General features: G+C 34.6%; 3 protein-coding genes across 5 annotated transcripts; 1 reads left to right on the top strand and 2 right to left on the bottom strand.

Annotated features, from left to right (window-relative positions):
• Positions 1 to 329: 329 nt before the first annotated feature.
• Positions 330 to 7,169, bottom strand: LOC129792572 (enhancer of polycomb homolog 1). Of its 2 annotated transcripts, none has more exons than XM_055831767.1 (8): positions 6,759 to 7,169; positions 5,875 to 6,010; positions 5,559 to 5,791; positions 5,329 to 5,483; positions 5,085 to 5,255; positions 3,689 to 4,008; positions 2,397 to 3,599; positions 330 to 1,149 (listed from the first exon to the last, which is right to left on the bottom strand). In XM_055831767.1, the coding sequence occupies exons 1-8, from the start codon at positions 6,909 to 6,911 to the stop codon at positions 1,109 to 1,111; spliced, it is 2,412 nt and encodes an 803-aa protein (XP_055687742.1). In that variant the 5' UTR covers positions 6,912 to 7,169; the 3' UTR covers positions 330 to 1,108. The 2 variants fall into 2 exon arrangements, with proteins under 2 accessions (XP_055687742.1, XP_055687741.1); XM_055831766.1 differs by having other exon boundaries at positions 330 to 1,098.
• A 793-nt stretch (positions 7,170 to 7,962) lies between these two features.
• Positions 7,963 to 20,415, top strand: LOC129792623 (adenosylhomocysteinase-like 1). 2 transcript variants are annotated; one of them, XM_055831882.1, is made up of 9 exons: positions 7,963 to 8,201; positions 8,323 to 8,355; positions 8,441 to 8,658; positions 10,550 to 10,640; positions 17,314 to 17,630; positions 17,698 to 18,047; positions 18,117 to 18,435; positions 18,525 to 18,771; positions 19,453 to 20,415. In XM_055831882.1, exons 3-9 carry the CDS (start codon positions 8,578 to 8,580, stop codon positions 19,578 to 19,580), a joined length of 1,533 nt encoding a protein of 510 aa, XP_055687857.1. In that variant the 5' UTR covers positions 7,963 to 8,201; positions 8,323 to 8,355; positions 8,441 to 8,577; the 3' UTR covers positions 19,581 to 20,415. The 2 variants fall into 2 exon arrangements, with proteins under 2 accessions (XP_055687857.1, XP_055687858.1); XM_055831883.1 differs by lacking the exons at positions 7,963 to 8,201; positions 8,323 to 8,355; positions 8,441 to 8,658; positions 10,550 to 10,640 and adding an exon at positions 11,145 to 11,476.
• Positions 19,810 to 23,565, bottom strand: LOC129792583 (uncharacterized). The gene is made up of 5 exons (XM_055831789.1): positions 23,356 to 23,565; positions 23,173 to 23,293; positions 22,420 to 23,106; positions 21,142 to 22,346; positions 19,810 to 20,539 (listed from the first exon to the last, which is right to left on the bottom strand). Exons 1-5 carry the CDS (start codon positions 23,452 to 23,454, stop codon positions 20,438 to 20,440), a joined length of 2,214 nt encoding a protein of 737 aa, XP_055687764.1. The 5' UTR covers positions 23,455 to 23,565; the 3' UTR covers positions 19,810 to 20,437.
• Positions 23,566 to 24,117: the final 552 nt, after the last annotated feature.

Genomic DNA, 24,117 nt, shown 5'->3' with positions numbered 1-24,117 from the left:
ATTTTGAGGCATCCTTTTATGAATTTAACCTTAAAAAATAAAATGTACTGGTAAGTTTCACTTACGGGCTGTGATTCTTTCTTCAGAGGCGGTCCAAGTGTGGTAACATTTGATGAAGATTGAGGTGAAATCCGGCAGAAAATTCAAGTGTGTCAAAGATTGGGGATGCAAACGCTGGAGAAGGCTAACTCGTGCATAATTCGTGCTCATACCAAGTTTGAGGCCGATCTGACGACTTTGCATTTTAGGTTCTACGCAGAAGATTGCTATTCTTTTCTTCGAAAGAATCACAGCTAAAAGGATTAGGTATAAATTGAAAAATAATGTGATTCTTGTATCTTTCTTTAATTCACTTTTTCTCTAGAATTATTGAGAGATAATTACATAGAACACATATTTATAAGTAAAATCATCACTCTCACTTTTGTGATGAGACACGACGATACCAAGGTGATGGTGCACCATTTCATCTGCCCGTGTTGGCACTGCTATTAACCGATGTCGGTGATACAGTGGCGGCTGTGACGACAGATGCTGATCCCGATGCTCCCGGTTGAACCCCTTGGAGTTCACCTTGTGTTTTTATTTGCTGAATAGGTACAATATTCACCATCCTTGGATTTATTTGCGTTACAAATTGTTGTCCTGTGGTCACAGCAACATTACTATTCTTCAAATTTGCATACATTATTCTCTTTCTCTCCATATCGATCACCATATTGAGCCCACGAGCTGGTTGGGATTTTATCGTTGTGATCTTCCCATCTGCCGTAGTTGTCAGGTGTCCGATTGTCGTCGATGTACCCCCATCACTTTGTTGACTGCTCTTAATGCCAATTCCCATTGAATTTGCTTTCATACCAGCCCCACTGGCGGCTGAGCCAAGGGTACTGTAGCGACTCTTTGCTTGTGCCACCATCACCTTCTGCTGCGGCGATGTGGTGACACACATTGCCCCCTTGTTGGTGCCCTGAAAAATGGGCTGATGCGTAAGAAAGATTTGTGGTTGAGCCTGTGTCAGAGTCATCATACTGGGTTGCCCACCGCCGCCGCCGCTGGACGATGTGGCGTGGAATAGACTTCGGCTTCTCGCCACAACTGTAAGTGATCAAAAAAATACGTCGCATTTCCGGAAAAAATTGGAATACACTGAAAAATAAGAAAATATAACCCACCAAAGATTTAGCTGTGTTTCTTATTCAGAACACCATAAAGGTGCATTCACAGCGGAATGTACGTTAATCCACTTTAAAAAAAGAGTCAAAATTAGGCCTCTTAAAATAAATATGAAAAATGAATTGGGCCTATCCCTTAATGTTTAACCCTTTCATGTCAATTGGGTCATACGCTGACCCAAAAGCTCGATTTTCAAAATGTTTCATTTTGTTTTGTTATTTTTTTTTAATATTGAGTCCAAAAATGTCTTATTTGAGCTTAAAGGAACCCATAAAAATTATTTTTAATTCAATTAGCTTTCTAGATTGATCACGGACCTGAAAGGGTTAAATTAAATGTTAATTTTTTGAGGCTGAAAGAAACACAGCTTCTGAATGTGGAAACCTCCTGTTACATTTTCTATTTTGTGTGGCAAATTATTTTTTGTCTTAAAATACTTAAAATATCACGTTTTAAATAAAATTGTATTTATGACATTAATTTGTTTTAAGAATAAAAGAAGTTTATTAATATTTCTTTGCAAAATTACCCTTAAAATTCAAAAGCTTCCCTAAATACAAATTTTACTTTTTTTTAAATATTAAAGTATTTAAAAAAAAAACGAATAAGTGATTATGTAAAATTTGTAACTTATTATGCTGCTAATATATTTAGTAAATATGTTCTTCTTGTCGATTTTTTAGGGAGTGAATTCTGATATAAATCTTTTCTTTTCTAACAAATTAAAAGTTGTTGCAAGATGTTGATTTTTAATCGTTTTATTGTCGTTCTATAAAAGAATTTCTTGTTCCAGAAAATAGTAAGGAAGATCTTTAAAAAGCCCTGGAACAGCAATATTCCTTCAAAAACCGGATTAACCCTTTCGCGTTTGTTGGGTCATACGTAGATCCAAACGTGAAATATTTTATTTTTCAATTATTTATGAATTTAATTGTTTTTTCAAGTTACCAATGCATCAAATTCACGCAAAAGGGACCAAAAAGACGTTATAATTGAGAAAAGCATTCACAGAACAAATATCGAGATAAAAGAGTTCATGTTTCAAATGAAAATCTTTAAATTCTTAAAAGATTTTTCCCAGAATACCAAAAATCTTGTAACTGACTAATTGTAGGAAAAGAAAAGATTTATATCAGAATCTACCCCTTTGATTGAGATAATTTTGTAATTTTCCCAACAAAAAAATAATATAAAATGAATGAAATGAAAAGAAAACTCACCATTTTTGCTTTCATTGGAGCCATTCAGCACACCCCTGGAGGACGTTGGGAGTCCCAAGACGATGGCCGAAGTTGACGGACTCGACCCAATGGTAGCAGCTGCTGCAGCCGCAGCTGCTGCTTGTGACTCAATCTGATAAGCCACAAGGGGAACATCATCACTATCATTGGACGTATCAGCGATTGTCTGCTCCGTTTCCATTCTATCGGCGGTGGAAACACTTTGAAAAGTTCTTAGACCGGTAGCAGCAGCTTTGCTGGGTGTCTCGTGAACTTTTTGCGGACCCGAAACGTCTGTCACTGTAAATTGGGAACACCCCACTGTTGTTTCTGGCACAGAATCAGGCAAATCATCTGTGAGTGCCGACAGAGCCAAATCTCTGTCCATTGTGAGATCAATAGTGCTTGAAAGATCATCAAAATTCAGGGATGACGGGTAGAAAATGCTGTCTGAGAGAAGAAGATCACATGGTAAACTCCTATCCTCAATGGCTTGAATCTCCACTTGATAGTCTCTCTCTTCGAGCTCCGCCACGGGGGTCATTGTGTGCGACCGAATATCCAGACTCATTGGTCTGTAGCACGGTAGAGAGTCCTGCGTAAATTCACCCGTTCGCATCATTTCGCGCACATTTTGAGGTACTATATCATTGTAGTCCTGAATATCCTGATCACACCACTCTAACCGCTCACATTCACTTTCACTGTTAACATGATTTGTCACTGTATCACTTTCCTTCTTCAATACTGTCACCTCCTGTGCCCCATTGCATACCGTCTCCTCACTGCGATTCTCAACATCCTCAATTTTCACCACAATCGGCTGATCAGCCTCCTTTTGTGCTTGCCAACTGTCGAAAATTGTATAATCCAGCTTCGACCAAACATCATCAATGTCACTTGTTAGTCTATCAATTACAATCCTACCCCCACGACCTACTCGTCTCCGGATGAAGTCACCGCGCCCATGGGATCTCAGGGCACCCAATGTGAACTTACATCGGTACTCAGGGCAAAACATCCGAGCACGTGAGGCACGCGCCCATGCTCCGACACCATTCTGAATTGGTTTCTTATATTGACAGTTGAGGTTTCGCCTGAAGGTGTAGAGACCCTCATCTTCAGACTCCGGTGTCCCACCATGGGATAGACTGTACAACAAATCCTCATCTTCTGATGATACAAGTGAATCACCACCACCACCTACAATTACAAAAAAAAAGTTTGCATGAGTTTTTAACGTTCTTGCAATCAATAAAAAATCGATCAATTCAAATTAATACAAATCGCACCTGGAATTGAACTTCCTGCAGCTGCTGAGCTGCTTCCTTGTTGACTCCTTGGAATGTATTTGTGCTTCCTCTTCTTGTACTGTCTCTTCTCCTTCCTGGATGATCCACTGCTATTTGCAATCATATTAATACTCATATCTAGCTCATTCTTCACACCACCAAACATTTGCGAGTGATGATGGTGATGATGATGATTGCCAGGATACTGCGTTGAGTAGGCCATGTTGTTCGAGTTGGTCCATATGGACGCCGCCGAAGAAGATGAATGTGTTCCAGTCATGTGTGAGTATTGATTGCCAAGAAGTGGAGTGAAAGCAGACCTATTGGAAAAAAATCCACAAAATTAAATTAAATACCTAAACCTATTACAAAATATTCTTATATAAAAACTTTTAATAAATTAGTTTATTTACAACTATCAATTAAAAAAAAAATAAAAGAAAAATAATATAAAAGTAAAAATGAAAATAATTAAAATATTTTAAAAAATAAAAAAATAATAATTATTAAAATAATATTAAAAAAAATTAACATTTTTTAAAGAACCGCATAATTTTTTTTTCTTTCAATACGTTATTTTTCGTGATTTTTTTAAAAAGATTTTCAATTATTTTTTTAATCGAGAAAAACTTTTCAAAGATTTCAAAATCAATCAAAAAACAGCAGTAATTAAGAGATTATGTATAGCAAAATTATTCTACTAAAGTGAAAACATGATAGAAATTAAACAAAAGAATTTATAAGGATTTTTAAAGTTCTTTGGTTCAAAAATAAATGAAAAAATTTCACTCTAAATTCATTTGAAATGAAAAAAAAAAGTCATAAGAAATCATATTAATTGGAATATTTATTTTTTTATAATAAAATCTTTTTTTTTATAATAGAATCTTTTTACCATTTCAAAATAAATTATTTTTGTTAAAAAAAAAAACGTTTTTAACAGCGCCTAAAGCGCTTGAAATAAGTTTTATTTGAAATTTTCGTTGATAAATTGCGAAAAATTAAAAATTCTACTTGAATGTATTTTCTATTTTTTTAAAGTTTGTTTTTTTGTTGTTGTAAATTGAATGTCTAAAACCTGTTGGTTTGGTTCTTTTCCGTTAATTTAAGAGAGAAATTTTATTTTTACCCTCTTCTACAAGTCTGCAATTTTTAACCCCACCCAGGGGCAATAAGAAAAATTCCCAGAAAACAGTTTTTAGTAAATAAATTTCGTATCAAATTTTCTGAATATTTGAAGATTTTTTTAAAATCTAACTTCTGAATGAATAAGAAAATTCAAGGATTATTTTAAAGAATCTTAAGAGCTAAAAGCAGAGGAATAAGTAACCCCATTCTCCCCTAAAATATGTAAAGCAACTAAAGAAATAAATAAAAATATAAAGGATACACTTGCCTTGTATTTTTTGAAGCATTTGAGGAATATTCGGCAAGAAGATGCCCACTGAAATCGCGTACTTGGTATCTTTTCTCAAATACCTCAATACTGAGGTGCATGTGCTCTCGTTTTGCCTTTTCGCGTCTCTTGATCATCTCCAGGAGAGTAACAGCGCGACTGAGATCCCGTCTATAATACAAAAAAACAGCGGTAATGTGCAAAAAGATCGTAGAATTATTTTTAAATAATTCTCAGAACAAACCTCAATTTGAGCATCTTCTCATACGAAGCCTCGTCATTTTTCCGATTTTTCCTTGTCTGCATCTTTTCGGTACGTCTCCTAAATGCCAAGTAAGGATTATTGGTTGTCTGTCCACCACGATTTTCCGTTTTTACAGAGAGAATCAGAGGATGTTGCTGAAAAGAAAAGAAAGATTTGAATTTGATTTTATGTTCATTTTGAATATTTTTTCCTTTTTTGGGTATACTAACCGTTTTAAGTCGTTTATTAAGCCAATAATCGTATACTGCAATACTGATTTCGTCATCTTGCTTAAGTAAAGCCTTCGCCTCGTTTAGCGTAATAACCGTTTGCCCAGAACTTTTCTCCAGACGGTCCATCATTTGCTCAAATTTGTAGGGATTCAGATCCAGACGAGAGTTAACCCACAACTCGTCGGCACTGTCCATGTCATAGTCTGGAATATCCTGTTCCATGCTAAACGCTGTTACAAAAAAAATGCCAAAAGGTTTTCTATTAAAATTTACGAAAGTTAATAAAATAAAATTAAATAGGAAAATGTCTTACGCTGCATGTGAATCAACTGGCGTGGCATTTTGTAATCTTTTGGATAGTTCCTATCATAGAATTCCGGATCGGTTTGGAATACCTCAGGAGTGGGGATAATAAGGCCAGTACATATGGCACGTTGTAAGTGATGCTCCTGTTAAGGATTCAAATTATTTTAATTTTTAATTCTTGGCTTAAGCAATAAAACTCTTATTTGAATAGCTTAATCAGTTTTAAAAATTAATTATTGATAGGAGGAAGGATAATTTGGTCTTAAAACTGGATTTTAATGATTAAGTAGACGACCGGGAATTTGAAAAAAAGACGTTTCGGATTGTATAAGTCCTTCTTCAGTGCATTAAATGAATGAATTTCAAACTTTTTTTTTTGTTTTGTTTAGATTAACTAAAATATATAAATAAAATTACTTTTCCTACAATAATTTTCTTCATTGATGTTTGGAAAGTTTTTTTTTTGAGACATCAAGAACATTTTTTTTCTAAATTTTGAATTCATTTTATATTAGTTTTTATTTTTTTAATTCCAAAATAATAATAATAAAAAAATAATTGCGAAATGAAAACAAAAGAAGAAAAAGATGAAACATGAAAAATTAGGGATGTTTTTTTCGCAATTTTCTTGTGTTTTCACGGACTTTTCCTGTCCGGGTGCATATTTTTGTGCTCAGGGAAACATTTTGCATCAAAAGGAAACTAAAAAAAATCAATTTTCCTCATAAAAATATTAAAAACATCCCAAAAATAGGCTCATTTCGGGGATAATGAGGGACCATGAGAAACACAAATGAAACATTTCGATTGAGGCACAGAGAACGACTGTCACCCCGCGAAATGTTTTTTTATGTTTCTTGTCTAAAATGGCGTAAATGGGATTCAACTTACAGACTCCTCTTCCTTTTCCATGCCACTGGGCATTTGGGGCACAGCCCGATTGATGGCAGAATACTCCGGCAGGTCTGGTAGTTCCTCTGCCAGGTATATTGGTAGGGGTTTTGAGGGATCCAGGGCCCTCGCCCGAAAAGAGAGCTTCGACATCCCGTGTTCTGGCTCCACTAACTTGCGTATGTATGTGTAACAACCAAGTGTGGTGGAGAAATAAACTCCACAATTGCCTGTTTCACACTGTTTTCCTCAATGCCTGCTATTGCGCCATGTCATTATTGGTTGTTAATGCATCCAAAAGAACATAAATTGTACGAGGAAATGCACTATTTTGGTGTTTTTTTTGCAAAAAATACAAAGTGATTTTTACAACTCTTTGCTGTCAAAATGTTTGGGATGTCACTGCCTGGGCTGTGAGCATTTCACAGGCTTCACGAGACATTTGAAGGTCTTTTCAGGTTAAATTGGAAAGAGTTTTGAAACCTTTTTTCAATGAATCGCATGAGCACGTTTTTTGTGGTTGCATCGCATTTATTGAGCCTTAGCTTAAAGTTTCTATGTATGAAAGCATAAATTCGGTTCCAGCGAAATCTTTAATGTTGAAAATTGATTAATCAAATAAGAATTTAGCGGACTAATCGGCTCCTGATAAGAAAACTTTCAAAATCCACCACTAAAGGTCGCTGCTGGTTAATTTTTTATAGTAAATGGTTAACCCTTTGTTTTTATTTTAGTGATATGTATTAAGAGTTCTAGGAAAACTACTGAGAATCCTATGAGAAAAATTTCAAGAGTTGATAGAGCTCTCAACTCTTTTCTCACAAAACAATAAGAAAAAATTGTTATTTCAGATAAGAAATCAAAGATTAAAATTTTATAGCTAATTATTGATTTTTTAAAGGGGAATGGAAGTGTTAAGATTTTCATTGACAAACAGCATGCAAGTTGTAATTTTGAATCATAAGCCTCCGATTGCAAAATAAAGGAAATAAAGCAATGTTTTCGTAAGAAACTAGAGAAGAAAATGCTTAAAAATATTTTCTAGACTCTCAAATAGGTTCAGAAACATAAAATTTCCCCTCCGAATCATATATTTTCGCATAAAATTGATACATAAGACATGTCATGTCTCATGCAAATCATATGTCGCTTGTTATGTATCAGACTGCTGTAGCGGGTGATACATAAGACTTGTCATATCCCATGCAAAACATATGTCGTTGTACGGCATCAGACTCTCTGCGGTAGTGAGTGGAGCAAGTTTGATTTAAAAAAAACCACACATCACATTAAAAAAAATCCAGATTATGTGCTAAAGGCACACCCCGTTCCATTCTCAATTGTGATCTTCTCCATTTATAAATTTATGTACAAAAAATAAAAATATTTTTGTGCGAATTTGCAACACATTTGTGAGGGATTGTTGGAGAAAAAAAATTCAAGGTGAAAGCTTTAGTGGAAAATGCTTGATTTGGAGGTTTTTCTCTCCAATCTCACTGTTTTCACGTAACATAAATAATGTTGTGAGTTTTAATTAAGATTTTCTGTCATTTTTTTCTTACAGAATCAATTCATGAGCAAAGTGTGTTGTTATCAGGTAAATAGGAATGTTTGCAATTTGTGTTAAAAGTTTGTTCTAAAGATTATTATGAAACTACCAAAATGTATTTTTTCACTTATAGACCAAACCATCGTCGTGTCAATCTAACCAGAAAAAAGTGCTTCGGGGGCCTAAATAGAAGTTTGTATGAGAATTCTTATGAGAAACAGTCCTTGACTCACGCACCGCGACTTTCTGTGTAAATCACCTCTATCCACCATGAGCAGCATTCAAGGTATGAAGGCCAACATAACAGCAGTTTCGGACAGTCCAGTCATGGATCCTGGCTCTGTTACGAAGGTAAATTTTTCCCTTTTGTTTATAAACTCTTTTAGATTATCGCGGAATCTCAAAGGAAATATTGTTTTGTCGAAAAAACTTTGTAAATTATCATTTATGTCATGTCTAGAAAAAAAAAACAACATATTGAAACCAGATACCATCAACAGAGAATATTTTTAATCAATCAATACAAACTGTGATAGAAGTTGTTTTGTAATCATGTTATTATGACGCTTTGCTTTGAGCAAAATTCGATTCAGTTTCTCCTTGATGTTATGAAAAACCGGATAAATCTTGCATAAATCAATTTTTTCTTATTTGAAAATCATTTAAAATCAATTTGATTTATATTTTCTTCTATGAAACTTTGATTTGATTGCTGATTAATGTACTAAATGAATAAAATTGTCTTGTTTATTAGGGCTATTGAGGTTTCAGAATTAAGGGAAATCAATTAAACATAATTTTAGTTCATTTTATGATTCAGAGATACTTTATTAGATACTTGAAGATTAAGGTAATCTGGAGTTAAATAAAAATATTATCTATCTTGTTCAAGAGGTAATTTATCATAATGAAAATATTCGGATTTTCAGAAATGATTAGGTAATTCACCAGAAAAAGTCAAAATATTCAGCAGAGAAATTTTAGTTATAAAAAGACACAGATTAAAGTGAATAAGCCGAAAAAAAATAAATTTAAGCTTTAGATAGGTAAATTTTAGTAAAAAAGTACTTAATCCAAGCCTAAAAGTAGTAAATTCCAGCTGGAAGAAACTATATGGTTTTAATGCTAAAGAACCTCACATTTTCCAGCAAAAACTTAAGAATACTAAAATAAAGCTCAAAATCAAGTTCATAAAGTACTAGTAACAAGCCTTAAAATTACTAAATCTAAGCTAAAAAGTAGTAAATTCTATCTGAAAGAAAAATACTAGATTTTTAATCTTGAAGAAGGAAGTTCAGATTGAGTATAGCAAAAAGTGTAAAGAAGTACTAAAATCAAGCCTAAAAGTAGTAAATTCTAACTAAAGGAGCTCAGATTGAAGAGCTAGAATTTTAGCTGAGAAACTACTTAGAAGACTTAGAATAAATTCTAAAAGTATCTGCTTAATTTAAGCCAATAAAGCCTTAAATTAAAGCCGAAAGTACAAATTAAGCCTAAAAGCAGTGATTTCTACTTATCTTAAAAATTATTCGGCTTTTAATTCCAAAGAAGCTCAGGTTAAGGAGCCAAATCTGTAAAAAAAAAAAGTACTAAAATCAAAAGCTTTGAAAGTACTGACTTTAAGCTGTAAAATATTGAATTCAAGCTTAAAAAAAAGTAGTTAACTCTAGCTTAAAGACGTTAATTGGTTTGTTGCAGGGGGAATAAAAATATTCCGATCTTCGGAAATATTCGAATTATTTCCCAATATTTCGATTATTCGGCACATAAACAGTCTTTAATCATATTTCGATTTTTTTTAATGAGATTATGCTTTACCTGGTTAAAATGATTCTATTTTAGGCTCGGTATTCTTTTTAATCACGCAGTTGTCGTTATTATCTTTGCGATTGATGGCCCAAAAAAGTAAATTATGGGGTACCCCACAATCTAAATACCTACCTACCTGAAAAAAAGCCCCAAGGATTAAAATGATAATTTCATCGCGCAAAACTCATGTCCCATTATGCCGGTGGTTCATACCTACTTATTTTCATACCTACTACATAGCTCTGCTGGGGAGAATGATAAGGGATTGTAAGTGAAAAGTGTGTCATATCAGTGAAAAAAAAATCATTTCATTACGATACGATACGTTCAATTGAGGACACTATTCACAGCTCTTCTCAATCCAAACGACATAGATATTTTGTAATTCGTAGTAAATGTGTAAAATTGGAATTATTTTCGTTTCTTTTTTTAGGAGACCAAGACAACATCGGGAGCTCTGAAGAAAAGTAGTCGCTATCGCAGTCGAAGCTTATCAGCCTCTTCAACGGATTCATTTAGTTCAGGTACTTCTAACACCATTATCTTCTCACTCTCTCAATGCTTTCGCGCAGCAACTTGACGACAATATCAAATATTTCGCCATGGTACTGTTTTGTCACATGCACGTAAATACAAAGATTAGACTAATCATATGGCAATCGCGTGAAAATTTTTTTTTATGAATATTTAGGCAACAACTCAATACAAAGAGAGAACTGAGTAATTATTTAAAAATAAATTCCATTATGTAGTTTTTTTTTAAAACTTAATGTAGTCAGTTTTTACGGGGTAATCCCTCACAAGTTCTAATGAACGTACATTATGTGGTATAGCTGCATAAAGGCGGTACTATTATGGCTAAAATCAATTTTCAATTTACAAAATAATACGTATTTTTACTACAAAAAAATGACTGCAATCAAGGCAAGAAGTTATCATTAAAATTATACATAACACTGTAGGTATTCCGAAATGATAAATAAATATCGTAGGATACGAGAATAAAATGAAATACAGAATTTCACTTCATCAAATGGGCGTGCTGATTGCTAACTTGGCTAACCCAATAGTGTTATAGAATTGTGTAGAGCGTGTGTTGGAAAAATCGTTTGTTGAAAAATTGATAGAGTCGAATTAAAGTTGAGACGAAAGAGTGCCAGCAAACGGCAGTCGGTGTTAACACATCGTGTACAAGTTTAATCCACAATTAAATATTGATATTCCCCTCAACAACTCTGTGTGTGCCTTAATTGTGCAAAAGTGACAAAAGTATTACTTATTTCCAGTAAAACGTTTTAGTTTTGTGCAAAACATCTTTTCATTTTGGTGGCTATGAGGAAGTATTCGTCTCAAACGATGTGTAAATTAGCATTTTACCAATTTGATCTAATATTTAATTTTACTATTTATTAAGAACAATGATATTTTTTTGATAAATAAGCTCCTAAGACAATATTATTGTGAACCTCTTTGTTATGCAACAAGTTTAAAAAGCCCCGGTGGTAAAGAGAGCTAAAGCACCACTCAATACCACTCATCGCTGGGGTTGTGGGTTCGATTCCCACAGCGGCTTGCCGTTTTTCTGGCCTAGTGCTTCCTTCCCTTTCTTTCCTTTCTACTCCACAGCTATTCCTTTCCTGCTCGGACGATTTGTGCAACTACGAGATGGAGCCAACATCAGCATCAGTGCCATCTGTAGGACGGAGGGACAACAGTAGCCACCAGTGTCCATAGCTATGCCGGTCCACCAGCGATAAATGTGCAGCTGCTAGCAGTCAGTGCCTGTGTTTGCGGAACTTCCTGTATGGGTCGGAGCCAATATCATCAGTGCCATCTGTGGGCGGAGGGACGACGCTGATCATGGAACTGCACTGTGGTTCATAAAGGCGAAAGAGTGCCAATGCTAGCAGCCAGCGCCTGCGATAGTGGAACTTCCCGTGCACCATCATCTCCGACAGGATCTTCCCTCCACCCAAAACAGTCTACCGCGACTAGGTGTGGAGTAATCTTCCGAAAGTTCTACATAGTTAGTGCAACTTGGATCAAATAGAATTTGTGAACAGTGTAGTAATGTGTAAAATTGTAGGAATGAATAAAGAATTATTATTATTATTATAAAAACGTGAAGAACTCGTGAGACTAAAAATGTCTTTGTTTAGAATTTCAATGATTTCAGTTAATGGAAATGTTTTTAAAAAAAATCATAATTGGATGTAGAGCTCAAGTTCATTTAAGTCTAATTTATTAATTGATACAAATTACTCGATAAATTACTCTTTCTTTACTACACAGTGAGTAAGCTTGATTGCAAATAACAAGGACGTAGGCGGAAATCGGCTCAATATAGGGGTGTTTTAAGAATATTTATTAAAAAAAAATACTAAAAATTGTTTAAAAAAAAGGAACAACTGAAGAGGCGAGATTTAGGAAAATTAAATTATTTAGGCCGTTAACCTTCTGTATGCCGTGAACAAAACATTCACGCGCATTGCCATGGGGTACGTGATCAACCCCATTGATTTTTTCGTTAACCTGTAAATCTGTATCTTTTGACAAATTGTTTAATTCTAACGTTTGATATTTCTAACGATGTATTTTTTCTAATCTTTATCATATCTTTTCTACCGGTTGATATTAATTTTCTAATGGTTTTCGTTTATTTTTAAACACTTGATGGTTATTTTAACTTTTGACGTTTTCTTTAAACTTTAAAAAAAATTGTTTTTAACGTTTCATGTTTGTCTTATTTTTGACGTTTCTTTCCAAAATTTTTAATTTTTTTGACATTAAACATTTTTTTCTTACGTTTGACCATTGTATAATAATTTTATATAGTAATACAATCTCTGAAGGGATGAAAAAATCCAAGAGTTCCGTACCTTCCTCTTTTGAGGGGAACGTAGATGGCGCGCGGACTGGTGCAAATTCGGGGGTAAGTGAAATGCAAGGAGGACTTTCCTCCCATTTACAAGATCATTTGCTTTCGAGCGCTCATGGTGATCACTTGAAGGGTCGCATGAGCTGAGCGTTTTTTCTATATGGACTTTTTTCTATATGGACTTTTTTCTGTATGAACTTTTTTTTGTACCTACATTGAGTGGGTTGCAGTAGAGGTGCACAAAAAAGGACTGAAGGAAGAAAAATGTACACGGAGTTGAGTTCAGATCTTGCAACATTTTTGGTTGTACATGAGTGGGAATGAACAGAAATATATTTTCTTTCCCTTTTACACAATGAGATCTTCCAAAGTCTCGAAGAGCACAAATTTTGTCTTTTCGAGCAAAATTCTGCCTCCAACACGCTAGCTCACTCAACACGAGCTGATATTGCTACTAATGAATTCAAAATTTGCAATAGAAAACTTTTACTATTTCACAGAAAATAAAAGTTCGTCGAAAGTTCGTAGAAGGTTCGTTATTTACCCATTGGCCTTATGGGAAAATCAACCTCCAGTTCGTAAAATGGGGTCTCGCCCCTTTTTCGTTAAAAGGTTCGTAGTTTTGAACTCCAAATTCGTCAAACTAGCTGTTGAACTCCAAATTCGTAGTTTTTCACCTCCATGTTTGTGAAGGTTCGTAAATTCCTTTAATAAGCAATTTGGCATCTTTGGCTCTTCCGGGAATAAATGTTAAAGATTTTTACCGCCTTTCTGGCCATTTCTGTTCATCTGGATTTTTGATACCATCACTAAACTTCCATATCTTCCTGATCCTCCTGACCAATACTGGATTTTATGCATTCCTTACTCAAAAGTTAGGGTTTTTTGCCGGATCTGTGGTCACTCCTCCTTGATAATGATGGAGTGACCTCCGGAATGACGATTTCACCCCCGGATTGTCCCAGGATCATCAAGTCGTGGGGAAATAGGGGATGCTGGTGCAAAAATTTGGGTTTTTTGCCGGATTTGTGGTCACTTCTCCTTAGTAATGATGAAGTGACCTCCGGATTGGGGATCTCATCCCAGAATTGTCACATCCTGGACAAATAGGGGAGGCTGGTGCAAAAATTTGGGTTTTTCGCCGGATTTGTGGTCACTCTTCCTCAGTAATGATGGAGTGACCTCAGGATTGGGGATCTCATCCCAGAATTGTCACATCCTGGACAATTAGGGGAGGCTGGGGCAAAAATTTATATAAAAAAAAATTTTAAAGGTTTTTTTCAATCACCTTTTGGGTCAACTTTAAATCAAAAATTTTCTTATAAAGGTTAGTAAATTAATAATTTTGAAAACTTTGTAGAAAAAAAAAGAAAAAATCAATTAAAAAAAATTGAATTGATTAAAAAAACATAATCAATATTTGGCTAGACCAGAATAATATAAAAATTCAATTGGTCAGTTTAAAGAAGAAAGTGAGCACAAGTTTTATAGCTTTTTTGGTGGGAGCTGAGGTGCTCTCTCCGGGGGCGTCAAGGGTCCGTGTCAATCCGAGAGAAACCCACCAAAAAAGCTAAACTAACCACGTCAAGAAAACAACCAACAAGTTTTATACTTTTCAGCGATGTTTCGGCACAATTTTTATCTCATCTTTAAGATTTATAAGTGTGAAATCGTATTGATCATGGGACAGAAAACTTTATATAATAAATAATTAGGATACAATGGGGCATATGATTTGACGACTGGGGCTGGGGTTAATTAAGTCAATTTGCATAAAAGTTTCTCTGAAGGATTACCGAAAGCAAGATATTTTCCTCGATAGGTCAATCTTATACGATATTTTCTGTCCTACAATTTTTTAGGCCATTTTAGGCCATTTGAGGGAATATGAGTTTTTGAGCTTTTCCTATCTTTTCACTTTTGCATTTAGTGAAAGTCGACGGATAAATATAGTCACCGGTGGGGTAAATTAAGTTGATGATATTTTCCGACATTTGAAATGATTTTTCACCTAAGATATTAATTGCAGTCTCTAATCTAACCTCTCGTCTGTTAATCCGTTACAAATCCGTGGTGTTCTAACCACTAAAACAAACAGAGAATTATACAAATTTATTACCCATGACATTTTTCGAATGGAAGGCTAGAAAATACCTATCTAAAAAATACCTATCTATATAATAAAGAAAGGTCTGTTTGTTGGTAAGAGCTATACAAATCTACACCGTTTGTCCGATCGCGATGAAATTTGGCACAGAGGCTCCTTATATCAGGCGGTTTCGAGTGGCCGTATCCATTTTCCCCCCAAAGCCGCCCTTCAGGTAGCCCAATTTTTAGCTAATTTTTACCAATATTTTAGGAATTCTTTTGAATCTCTATTCATTAATATGTTCCGCCACAATTAATTTTTATCAAAAATTTCCGCGAAGTAAGGCGAGGTAAATTGGAACGAAGCGACTCCATACTGTTTACATTACTGACTGAATTCGCCACAAGTGACATGTCTAGGTTAAAATAATTATACAAAGAAATCCCTTTAAGTTAATTAAAAACACTCATGCGTTTCGTATTCTGCACTACCCAGCTAGTGAAGAAATATTGAAAAGACGTTAAAGTAAAAATATTTAAGAATACCTAATTCTTTCTTAACATTCTAAAAGAACTTTTGGAGGCCTCAAATTTTTTTTTATTCTTAAAAATGATCTGACAATCTTTTAATAATAATAATATTTATTAACCCGCAAAATTAGGGTGTTCCCCTCTTACCAGGCCCTGTACACGGTCTACTTGTTTGTGAAGTTGAAGAGCAAAAATGGCTCACTTTTTGTATGGGAATTTTTCGCCTTTGGTAATAAAATTTTAATTTTTTGACATTTAGAATTCTGATCGCACGATGAGAATCTATCATTTTGTAGGTTATTAGTTGTAGAATTTAATGGTATAAACGGATTTAAGATTGATGCTGTTATTAAAAAAGCGCAGTCCAACTTCATTTCGTACTAAAGAGTCGCGTACATGGCCTGCCTCTTACAAATTCTTACATCTTTTCAACATAATGATGCAGTCGATGTTCTACTTCGAATATCTCAATTATGAATCCTAAATTCCGAGCAGCAAAAAATATGCCGAAACATCGCTGAAAATTATAAAAAGTTTTGTTCATAGAATAGAAAAATAGATTTTCTTTTTTTTTATTATTTTTTAATAGAAAAAGTTTCTATTATTCTGGTGTAGCCAAATATTGATTAATTATCTTATTTTAATCAATTCAATTTCATTTTTTGAATAATAATTTTTTTTTTTTTAAATATGTTTTTTTTTCCAAACTTACATTTCTACAGAGTTTTCAAAATTATTAATTTACTAACCTTTATAAGAAAATTTTTGATTTAAAGTTGACCCAAAAGGTGATTGAAAAAAACCTTTAAAATTTTTTTTATATAAATAGTAAAAGTTTTCTATTGCAAATTTTGAATTCATTAGTAGCAATATCAGCTCGTGTTGAATGAGCCAGCGTGTTGGAGGCAGAATTTTGCTCGAAAAGACAAAATTTGTGCTCTTCGAGACTTTGGAAGATCTCATTGTGCAAAAGGGAAAGAAAATGTATTTCTGTTCATTCCCACTCATGTACAACCAAAAATGTTGCAAGATCTGAACTCAACTCCGTGTACATTTTTCTTCCTTCAGCCCTTTTTTGTGCACCTCTTCTGCAACCCACTCATCGTAGGTACAAAAAAAAAAGTTCATACAGAAAAAAGTCCATATAGAAAAAACGCTCAGCTCATGCGACCCTTCAAGTGATCACCATGAGCGCTCGAAAGCAAATGATCTTGTAAATGGGAGGAAAGTCCTCCTTGCATTTCGCTTACCCCCAAATTTCTTTAAAAAGACCTCATGCGCCATCTACCTTCCCCTCAAATGAGGAAGGGCCGAAACGATTTTGGCACTTTCGCCCTTCTTTGTAATACTATGTCTTAGATAGCAAAGGTTTGACGTTTCTAAAAAATGACACATTTCCTATCTGTCTTGATAATTTCTTTTCTATAATTTGACATTCTATGATTGATGTTTACTTTCTAACAATTGACGTTAATTTTTTAACGTTTAACGTTTATCCTGATTTTTAACGTTCCTTTCCAAAAAAAATGGTCTAATTATGACATTTAACGTTCCATCTTTTGACATTTACGTTTCTTTTCTAACGTTTCTTCTAACAAGGTTTCTTTCCCAAATTATTTATTTTTATTTCTAAAATAAATCTAAAACTCTCCCAGGCTACGCCCCTGATAAATAGTAAAATATTGCAAATCTTCCCGTAGCTTCGTACACTGGTAGCAGTTCGGAAGATGAAAGTTCCCCGCGGGAAAAATCTCAGAAGAATTCTTCATCTTTTTCGGATTTTTGCGTGCGCAACATTAATCAACATGCATTCGGACGGCGTGAAATTGAAATTGCGGAACATGAGATGCCTGGGATTATGGCTCTACGGAAGCGTGCTTGCGATGATAAACCCCTGAAAAATGCTAAAATCGTGGGATGTACGCATATTAATGCTCAAACTGCGGTTCTCATTGAAACATTAGTTGAATTGGGTGCTACAATTCGTTGGGCTGCGTGCAACATCTATTCGACGCAGGTTTGTGCCAATTTAGGCCTTTGAAGTAGGGAAGAGTTCTTCTAACTTTTAAATTATCTCTGTGTAGAATGAGGTAGCTGCTGCTCTTGCCGAAGCTGGATATGCTGTATTTGCATGGCGTGGTGAAACTGAGGAGGATTTTTGGTGGTGCATCGATAAGTGTGTTAATGCAGAAAATTGGCAACCAAACATGATTCTCGATGATGGTGGTGATGCAACGCATCTAATGCTTAAGAAGTATCCGGCAATGTTTAAACTTGTACGTGGGATTGTTGAGGAGAGTGTTACAGGTGTCCACAGACTCTATCAGCTGTCTAAGGCTGGAAAATTGTCAGTGCCTGCCATGAATGTTAATGACTCCGTAACAAAAACAAAATTCGACAACTTGTACAGTTGCCGTGAATCCATCATCGATAGGTAAAGTTTTTTCTTCTTTATTTTCATTTTTAAGAGAAGTTACGTAAAGTTTTGATTTTTTCTTAACAGCCTCAAGCGATCTACGGATATAATGTTCGGGGGTAAACAAGTAGTGATATGTGGATACGGTGAAGTTGGCAAGGGTTGTTGCCAAGCTCTCAAGGGCCTAGGTTGCATTGTATATATTACGGAAATTGATCCAATTTGTGCTCTGCAAGCCAGCATGGATGGTTTTCGTGTTGTAAAACTAAACGAAGTTATCCGTAATGTGGATATTGTAATTACTGCAACAGGCAACAAGAATGTTGTTGTACGGGAGCATATGGACAAAATGAAAAGTGGCTGCATTGTGTGCAATATGGGACATTCCAATACGGAGATTGATGTTGTAAGTTACCTAACTAAGAAAAAAAATCATTTAATGAGCAATTAACGAGATTTGACTAAAAAAAATCTATACTTAATGTATTCATACAGAATAGTCTACGTACACCGGATCTAACGTGGGAAAAGGTGCGATCACAGGTTGATCATATTGTATGGCCAGATGGCAAGAGAATCATTCTACTTGCAGAAGGGCGTTTGGTGAATTTATCATGCTCAAGTGTGCCATCATTTGTAGTTTCCATCACATCAGCTACACAGGCACTGGCTTTAATTGAACTTTTTAATGCACCCGCCGGACGTTACAAGTCTGACGTGTATCTTCTACCTAAGAAGATGGGTGAGTAATCTTGTCTTGGTATAGTCTGTTGTCTGATTGTTGTAAATGAATTCATTCGAAACGGCTGAACCGATCGGGATGAAATTCGGCTTGGAGGAAGAGGGGGTCAATATGAGTTGAAAGCTCCAAATAGGATTCCGATCTCTCTCTCCGTCATAGAGTTCCCATACAAATTCGCTATTTTTTCCAATAAGTTTCCATATTTATCCTAATGGCTACATGGATAACGGGTTATTTTTTAAGGATTATACAGAGGTACTTTACCTATTTTTTCACCACATTACAGCTTCAAATGAAGTTAGCTGGTTAAAGGACTGGGGTTATCCGTTTAAGGTCCATTGGGTCATACGCTGACCCAAAGGCTCGATTTTGAAAATGTTTCATTTTGTGTAGTAATTTTATGAATATTGGGTCCAAATTAGTACAAAACTATGTCTTTACAATCCCTGATCATTTTATGACCAAAAAAGGACATTCCCAAGGATTCACAGGATGAGGAAGGACAAAAAACCGAAAATTTTTTATTTGGAATTTTTTTTAGCCAAAAATATCTTATTTGAGCTCATAGGAACCCCGAAAAATTATTTTTAGTTCAATCAGCTCGATAGATTGATCGCGGGCCTGAAAGGGTTAACTTGAAAATGCATTTGAAGTGAATATTTCTTTTCTTTTTGGCTTTAGATGAATACGTAGCGAGCTTACATCTTCCAACATTCGATGCTCATCTGACGGAACTCACGGATGAGCAAGCAAAGTACATGGGGCTCAACAAGGCTGGCCCCTTTAAGCCCAATTACTACAGATACTGAAGTGCAACATGCGACGGGACTCATTTTTGCATGAGAACGTCGCTTGATGAAAGAAAGTAAAGGTAAATTGAAACATTTTCATACAGAGAGGACGGAACCAAAGGATCTTCCATCCCCGTCGAATTTAGAGTATTTTTTCTTTATTTTTTGATTTTTGTTTAAAAGAAAAATTCAGACCAATAATTAATTATTATATTTTCAATGTATTTTTTAATGCATTTTATAAAAGAAAAAAAAACTTTAATGCATTTCTATAAGCAACATTTATATTATATTTTATTTAACATTTATTCCTTCAAATTAATCACCTATTTTACTCTATATATTTTAGAAAAATGTAAATTGTGCAACATAGTCAATTGAGAGTAATATCTCTTATCTGGAGACAGATAAATCGAATTCAAAATTATTTATACCCCCTTTTCAGAAAGAAAGAAAAAATAATTACAGATAAAACACAAAATCACTTAAATTGTGGTTTCGGAAAAAAGTAAAATTTAGTGGAACTTGATAAAATTAAACAAAAAAAATGTATTTCTGTATTAAAAAAAATATTGTCTTAGTCCTCTTAGTTCAGTAACGTATTATGTCTTTTTCAGTAGGGAGACGAGGTTAAATAGTGCAGTTATATATTATTAAGTATATTAACAATAAAATGTCTTAAAGCGAACGCGTAAATTTTACCCCAAAACCAATTTTTGTAGGGACACGAACTCTTCTTTTTTAACTTTATAAAAGAGTTAAGAAGAAATTGAGAGAAAGTGTCAAGCAGAGAATTTACTATGTTAGATACCACAATGAAAAATATATTAAATATGTGAATTTATTTAAAAAATCAACATTTTATTCTTTAATCTTCAGAGGCCATTCATCAAGTTGTGGATTTTCTGCTTAATTGATTCAGCTTCTTTTACTTTTTCCTCGAGGTGTTGTATTCTGGCGATGCGCTTGTTGGCTTCCTGCAGGAAATTAGAAAGGTTTTTTTTATGTAAAAAATAATTGTTTATAAATGCAATTTATGGTGCTATTGAGTTAAAAAAAAATGTGAAAAATCAAATTTAAAAAAAAATTGTTTTGTGAATGAGGAAGTTTTTGAATGGAGAGTCGATAAGCTCCTTCAACCCTTTGGCGTTCTTTGGGTCAAACGTGAAACATTTTCTTTTCCTACATTTTTAAGAATTAAATGAATTTTCCAAGATAGAAATGCATCAAATTTACGCAATAGAGGTCAAAGAAGACGTTCTGCCTGAGAAATATTCTCTAAAAACATCCACAGAATAAATATCGTGATAAAAAAGCGCATGTTTCAATGTTTCTATGTTTCACGTGGACGCGAAAGGGTTAAATAGAATATTAAATTAATTTTTTTTCTAGTTTTTCTCACTCAACGAAACATCCTAAACTACGCCCCTACCCACATCATTAATCAAATTTGTTAATTAAATTTAAATAAGTCTCAAAATTCTGATTTTTCAGTAAATTTTTAACTCAATAGTACCATAATTCAGTAAAAATTAACTTATTTAAAGAATATTTAGAGAAAAATTTATAGTTAATTTACCTTTTTCATGTCGTCGATCACCTTCTGAGACAATTCATTCTTCTTTTGCTCCTTTATTTTCTCCTCTTCAAGCCCCTTCAGTAATTCCTTCAATTCTTTAATTTTTCCTTTGGACTCTGTGACGTAATTGTTCATTTCCTCTTGCAAATGTTTATTCTCGACGCATTTCTTCTCATATTCTTGTTCAATTTCTCTATTCCTCCTTGTAAGATCCTTGTTTTTGCTGGTAACTTGTGCTAGAGATTTCTCACGCTCCTCAATCACTGCAGTACATTTATTTACTTCATTGTGAGCCTTCTCATTGCTGATTTTATATTGGCAAATGAGTGATCTCGTGTACCTCCTTTCTGCCTCCAAAGTGTTAACGAGCTTGGTCAGAGCTGCAATATGTTTCTTTCCTTCTTCAATTTGCTGCTTGTAGAAATCATTCTTTGCACACGTATAGATGTCTTGATATTCTACGAAGACAGCAGCTGATGATTCAGACATATCTCCAGGATTTTCTGAGAATTGCTTGAGAAGATCATCAATTTGACTGCTTTGCTTCTGGAGGACTCGTTGGGGTGAAACTATCTTTTCATATTGTGCGACAATGGAGCTACTTTGCCCTTCTGCTGACTCTTTATTTCGATACAGAGCACAGGAAATTTCCTTGGAGGGATAGTTTGAATGTCTTATGAGATCTAGGCAGCATTTGAAGATATCCTGATTTTTCCTTGAGAATCCTTGAGTGATTACAGCACGCATTTCCGCGGTTTTCAGCTCATTTTCCACACATCCATACCATCCCTGTGGCTCAACTGCTTCGAAAGTGGCCATTAGGTTGAGAGCAGCGAGAATTAGGAGAATTCTTTCGTCCTTAACTTTCTCAACATTCTCTTCTACATCAAATTCTAGGATTGCTTGAAGGCTATAGCGGCTTACGGTTTTGAGGATGAGCTCCTGATGTTTCGGATTGTGTACGAATGTATTGAGGGTTTGAAGGGCTGCAAGTGACTTATTCGGAGCAACATCCTTTTTGAGCCACTCAAACAATTTTGACCAAATACTTTTAAGATGATCTTCTTCATCTTCAGCCACATAGATGTTTCTCTCTCCTAGCGCATTGATCAAGAGGAGGGCATCTACCTGAAGGAGAGCATCTCTCTGGAAGCACTGAAGGGCGAATGAGAGCAGATTCTTATGGAATGATGCAAGAGAATCGTCTGCAACAAAAATATTTAACAACATAATTTAAAGAAAAATCATTAAAGACAACGAAAAAATAATTTATCTTACAAGATTGGATAAGAATTTTAAATAGATGAAGTCCAGCAATTAAAATAACTTCCCGTACGGTCTCATCGGTAAGAGCTCTCTTGAGGCAATCCAAAAGGAGCCAGAGCTTCGACTCAAATGTCTCCGTGCACGTTTCCAGGGCATTCCTGGCAATCTCCTTTACAAACTTGAAGCATTCTTCACACATTGTTGCATCATTTTGTATTATAGCCTTGTCGATTTCGTCGAAAACCGCAAAGACAATTTGATTTACATTTTCAGTGTTTTTGTAGAAAAAATCAATGAGGTAATGCAATTTGAGTGATAAGAACCCATATGATTTAATCTTCGTGATGAGTTCTTTGGATGAACAGAACTTGAGGAGAATATCAATGCCGGGACGACTTTCTGACAGATTCACGAGAATTGAGAGGCAGAGGCAGGATGTGGATGCATTGTCACTATCCTGCGGCTCAATGGAATCAACCAGGAATGGTATGAGTGTTGTTAGATAGAATTCTGGCCAATCAATTATTAAATTTTTTGTCAATTTGTCGAGAATCTTCAGAACCATGCTGATGTTTTCTTTAACTTCCTCGAAATGAAGAACATTACCCAGAAGAGGAACAAATCGTAAATCTTGCAGATGCTTCCGGATACGTTCATGCTCACATAGATCCTCCAGAATTAGGAGAACTTGGAAGAAAGCTGCAATGATCAGATAATAAAATGAAAATAAATTCTTCGCAGAATTAATTTTTTTTAAAGCATTACCATTTGAATTAGCAGGTGCAGTCTCAATTAGATGTTGAAGCTGAAGAAAGAATTTAATAACTGTTGGATTGTCCAGGAGTAAATCATCAAAATTGGTACTTTGAAGTGAATCCGAAAGGTTCTGAAAGAATAATTAATTTATGAGCTTAAATCAAAATAATTAAATCACAATAATATTTTTACCTTTTTATCTGAGTCGAAAAAGGCACCATCTGTGAATGTTTTTTCCTCCAATTTCATTAAATGAACACTTAATTGACGAATTGATGAAAGTAAATCCATTTTTTGCACGTATTTTTGATTTATTGTAGACGCTCCGCAACCGCGTTCAACGTTAGAAAAGTGACGTTTCTTTCAATCTTTTGAAAAGCTTTTTGACCTTTCTTGTTGATGGAAAATTGGAAGAAAAATCGTAGGAATTCCACAGAAACTATTCCACTTTTCCCATTACACAAACATCCTGGTCTTATCACAATTGATGGTCACTTGTTTGTCCTGCAGGTTGATGGTAACATCTCAAAGCATGACCTTTCATGTGACATTTACGGGATTTATACGTTCCAATAATAATTCCTGTAAATATCAATAAAATGTACAACAGTTCTGGGTCCAGGTTATAAATTAAATAACAAAAATAATTTTGAAATTGCCTAGAAAACTCAAATCTCAGCCAATTATTTAAATTTTAAAGATATAAGTATAAAACGTTTTATCTGACCTTTTAATGAACGATTGGACGATTTCGTCCCAAAGATTGTTTTAGAAAATGCTTCATTTAGGTCATTTAGCAAACTGCAAAATTTCAAAGTCGAGATTTGTTGCAAAATATGCTTTATTTGAGCTCAAAACAATACCTCTATGCAAGTAGCTGTAGTCGTTCACATACAATTTTTTTTCTTAAAGTAACTAAGAAAACTTAAAAAAATATCTATAATTTTCTATAAC

The sequence above is a fragment of the Lutzomyia longipalpis genome, chromosome 3 (assembly GCF_024334085.1).
Source record: "Lutzomyia longipalpis isolate SR_M1_2022 chromosome 3, ASM2433408v1".
In the NCBI taxonomy this organism is placed as follows: Eukaryota; Metazoa; Arthropoda; class Insecta; order Diptera; family Psychodidae; genus Lutzomyia; species Lutzomyia longipalpis.
Note: the sequence above shows the minus strand (reverse complement) of the source record. Positions and strands in the feature narration are given on the sequence as shown.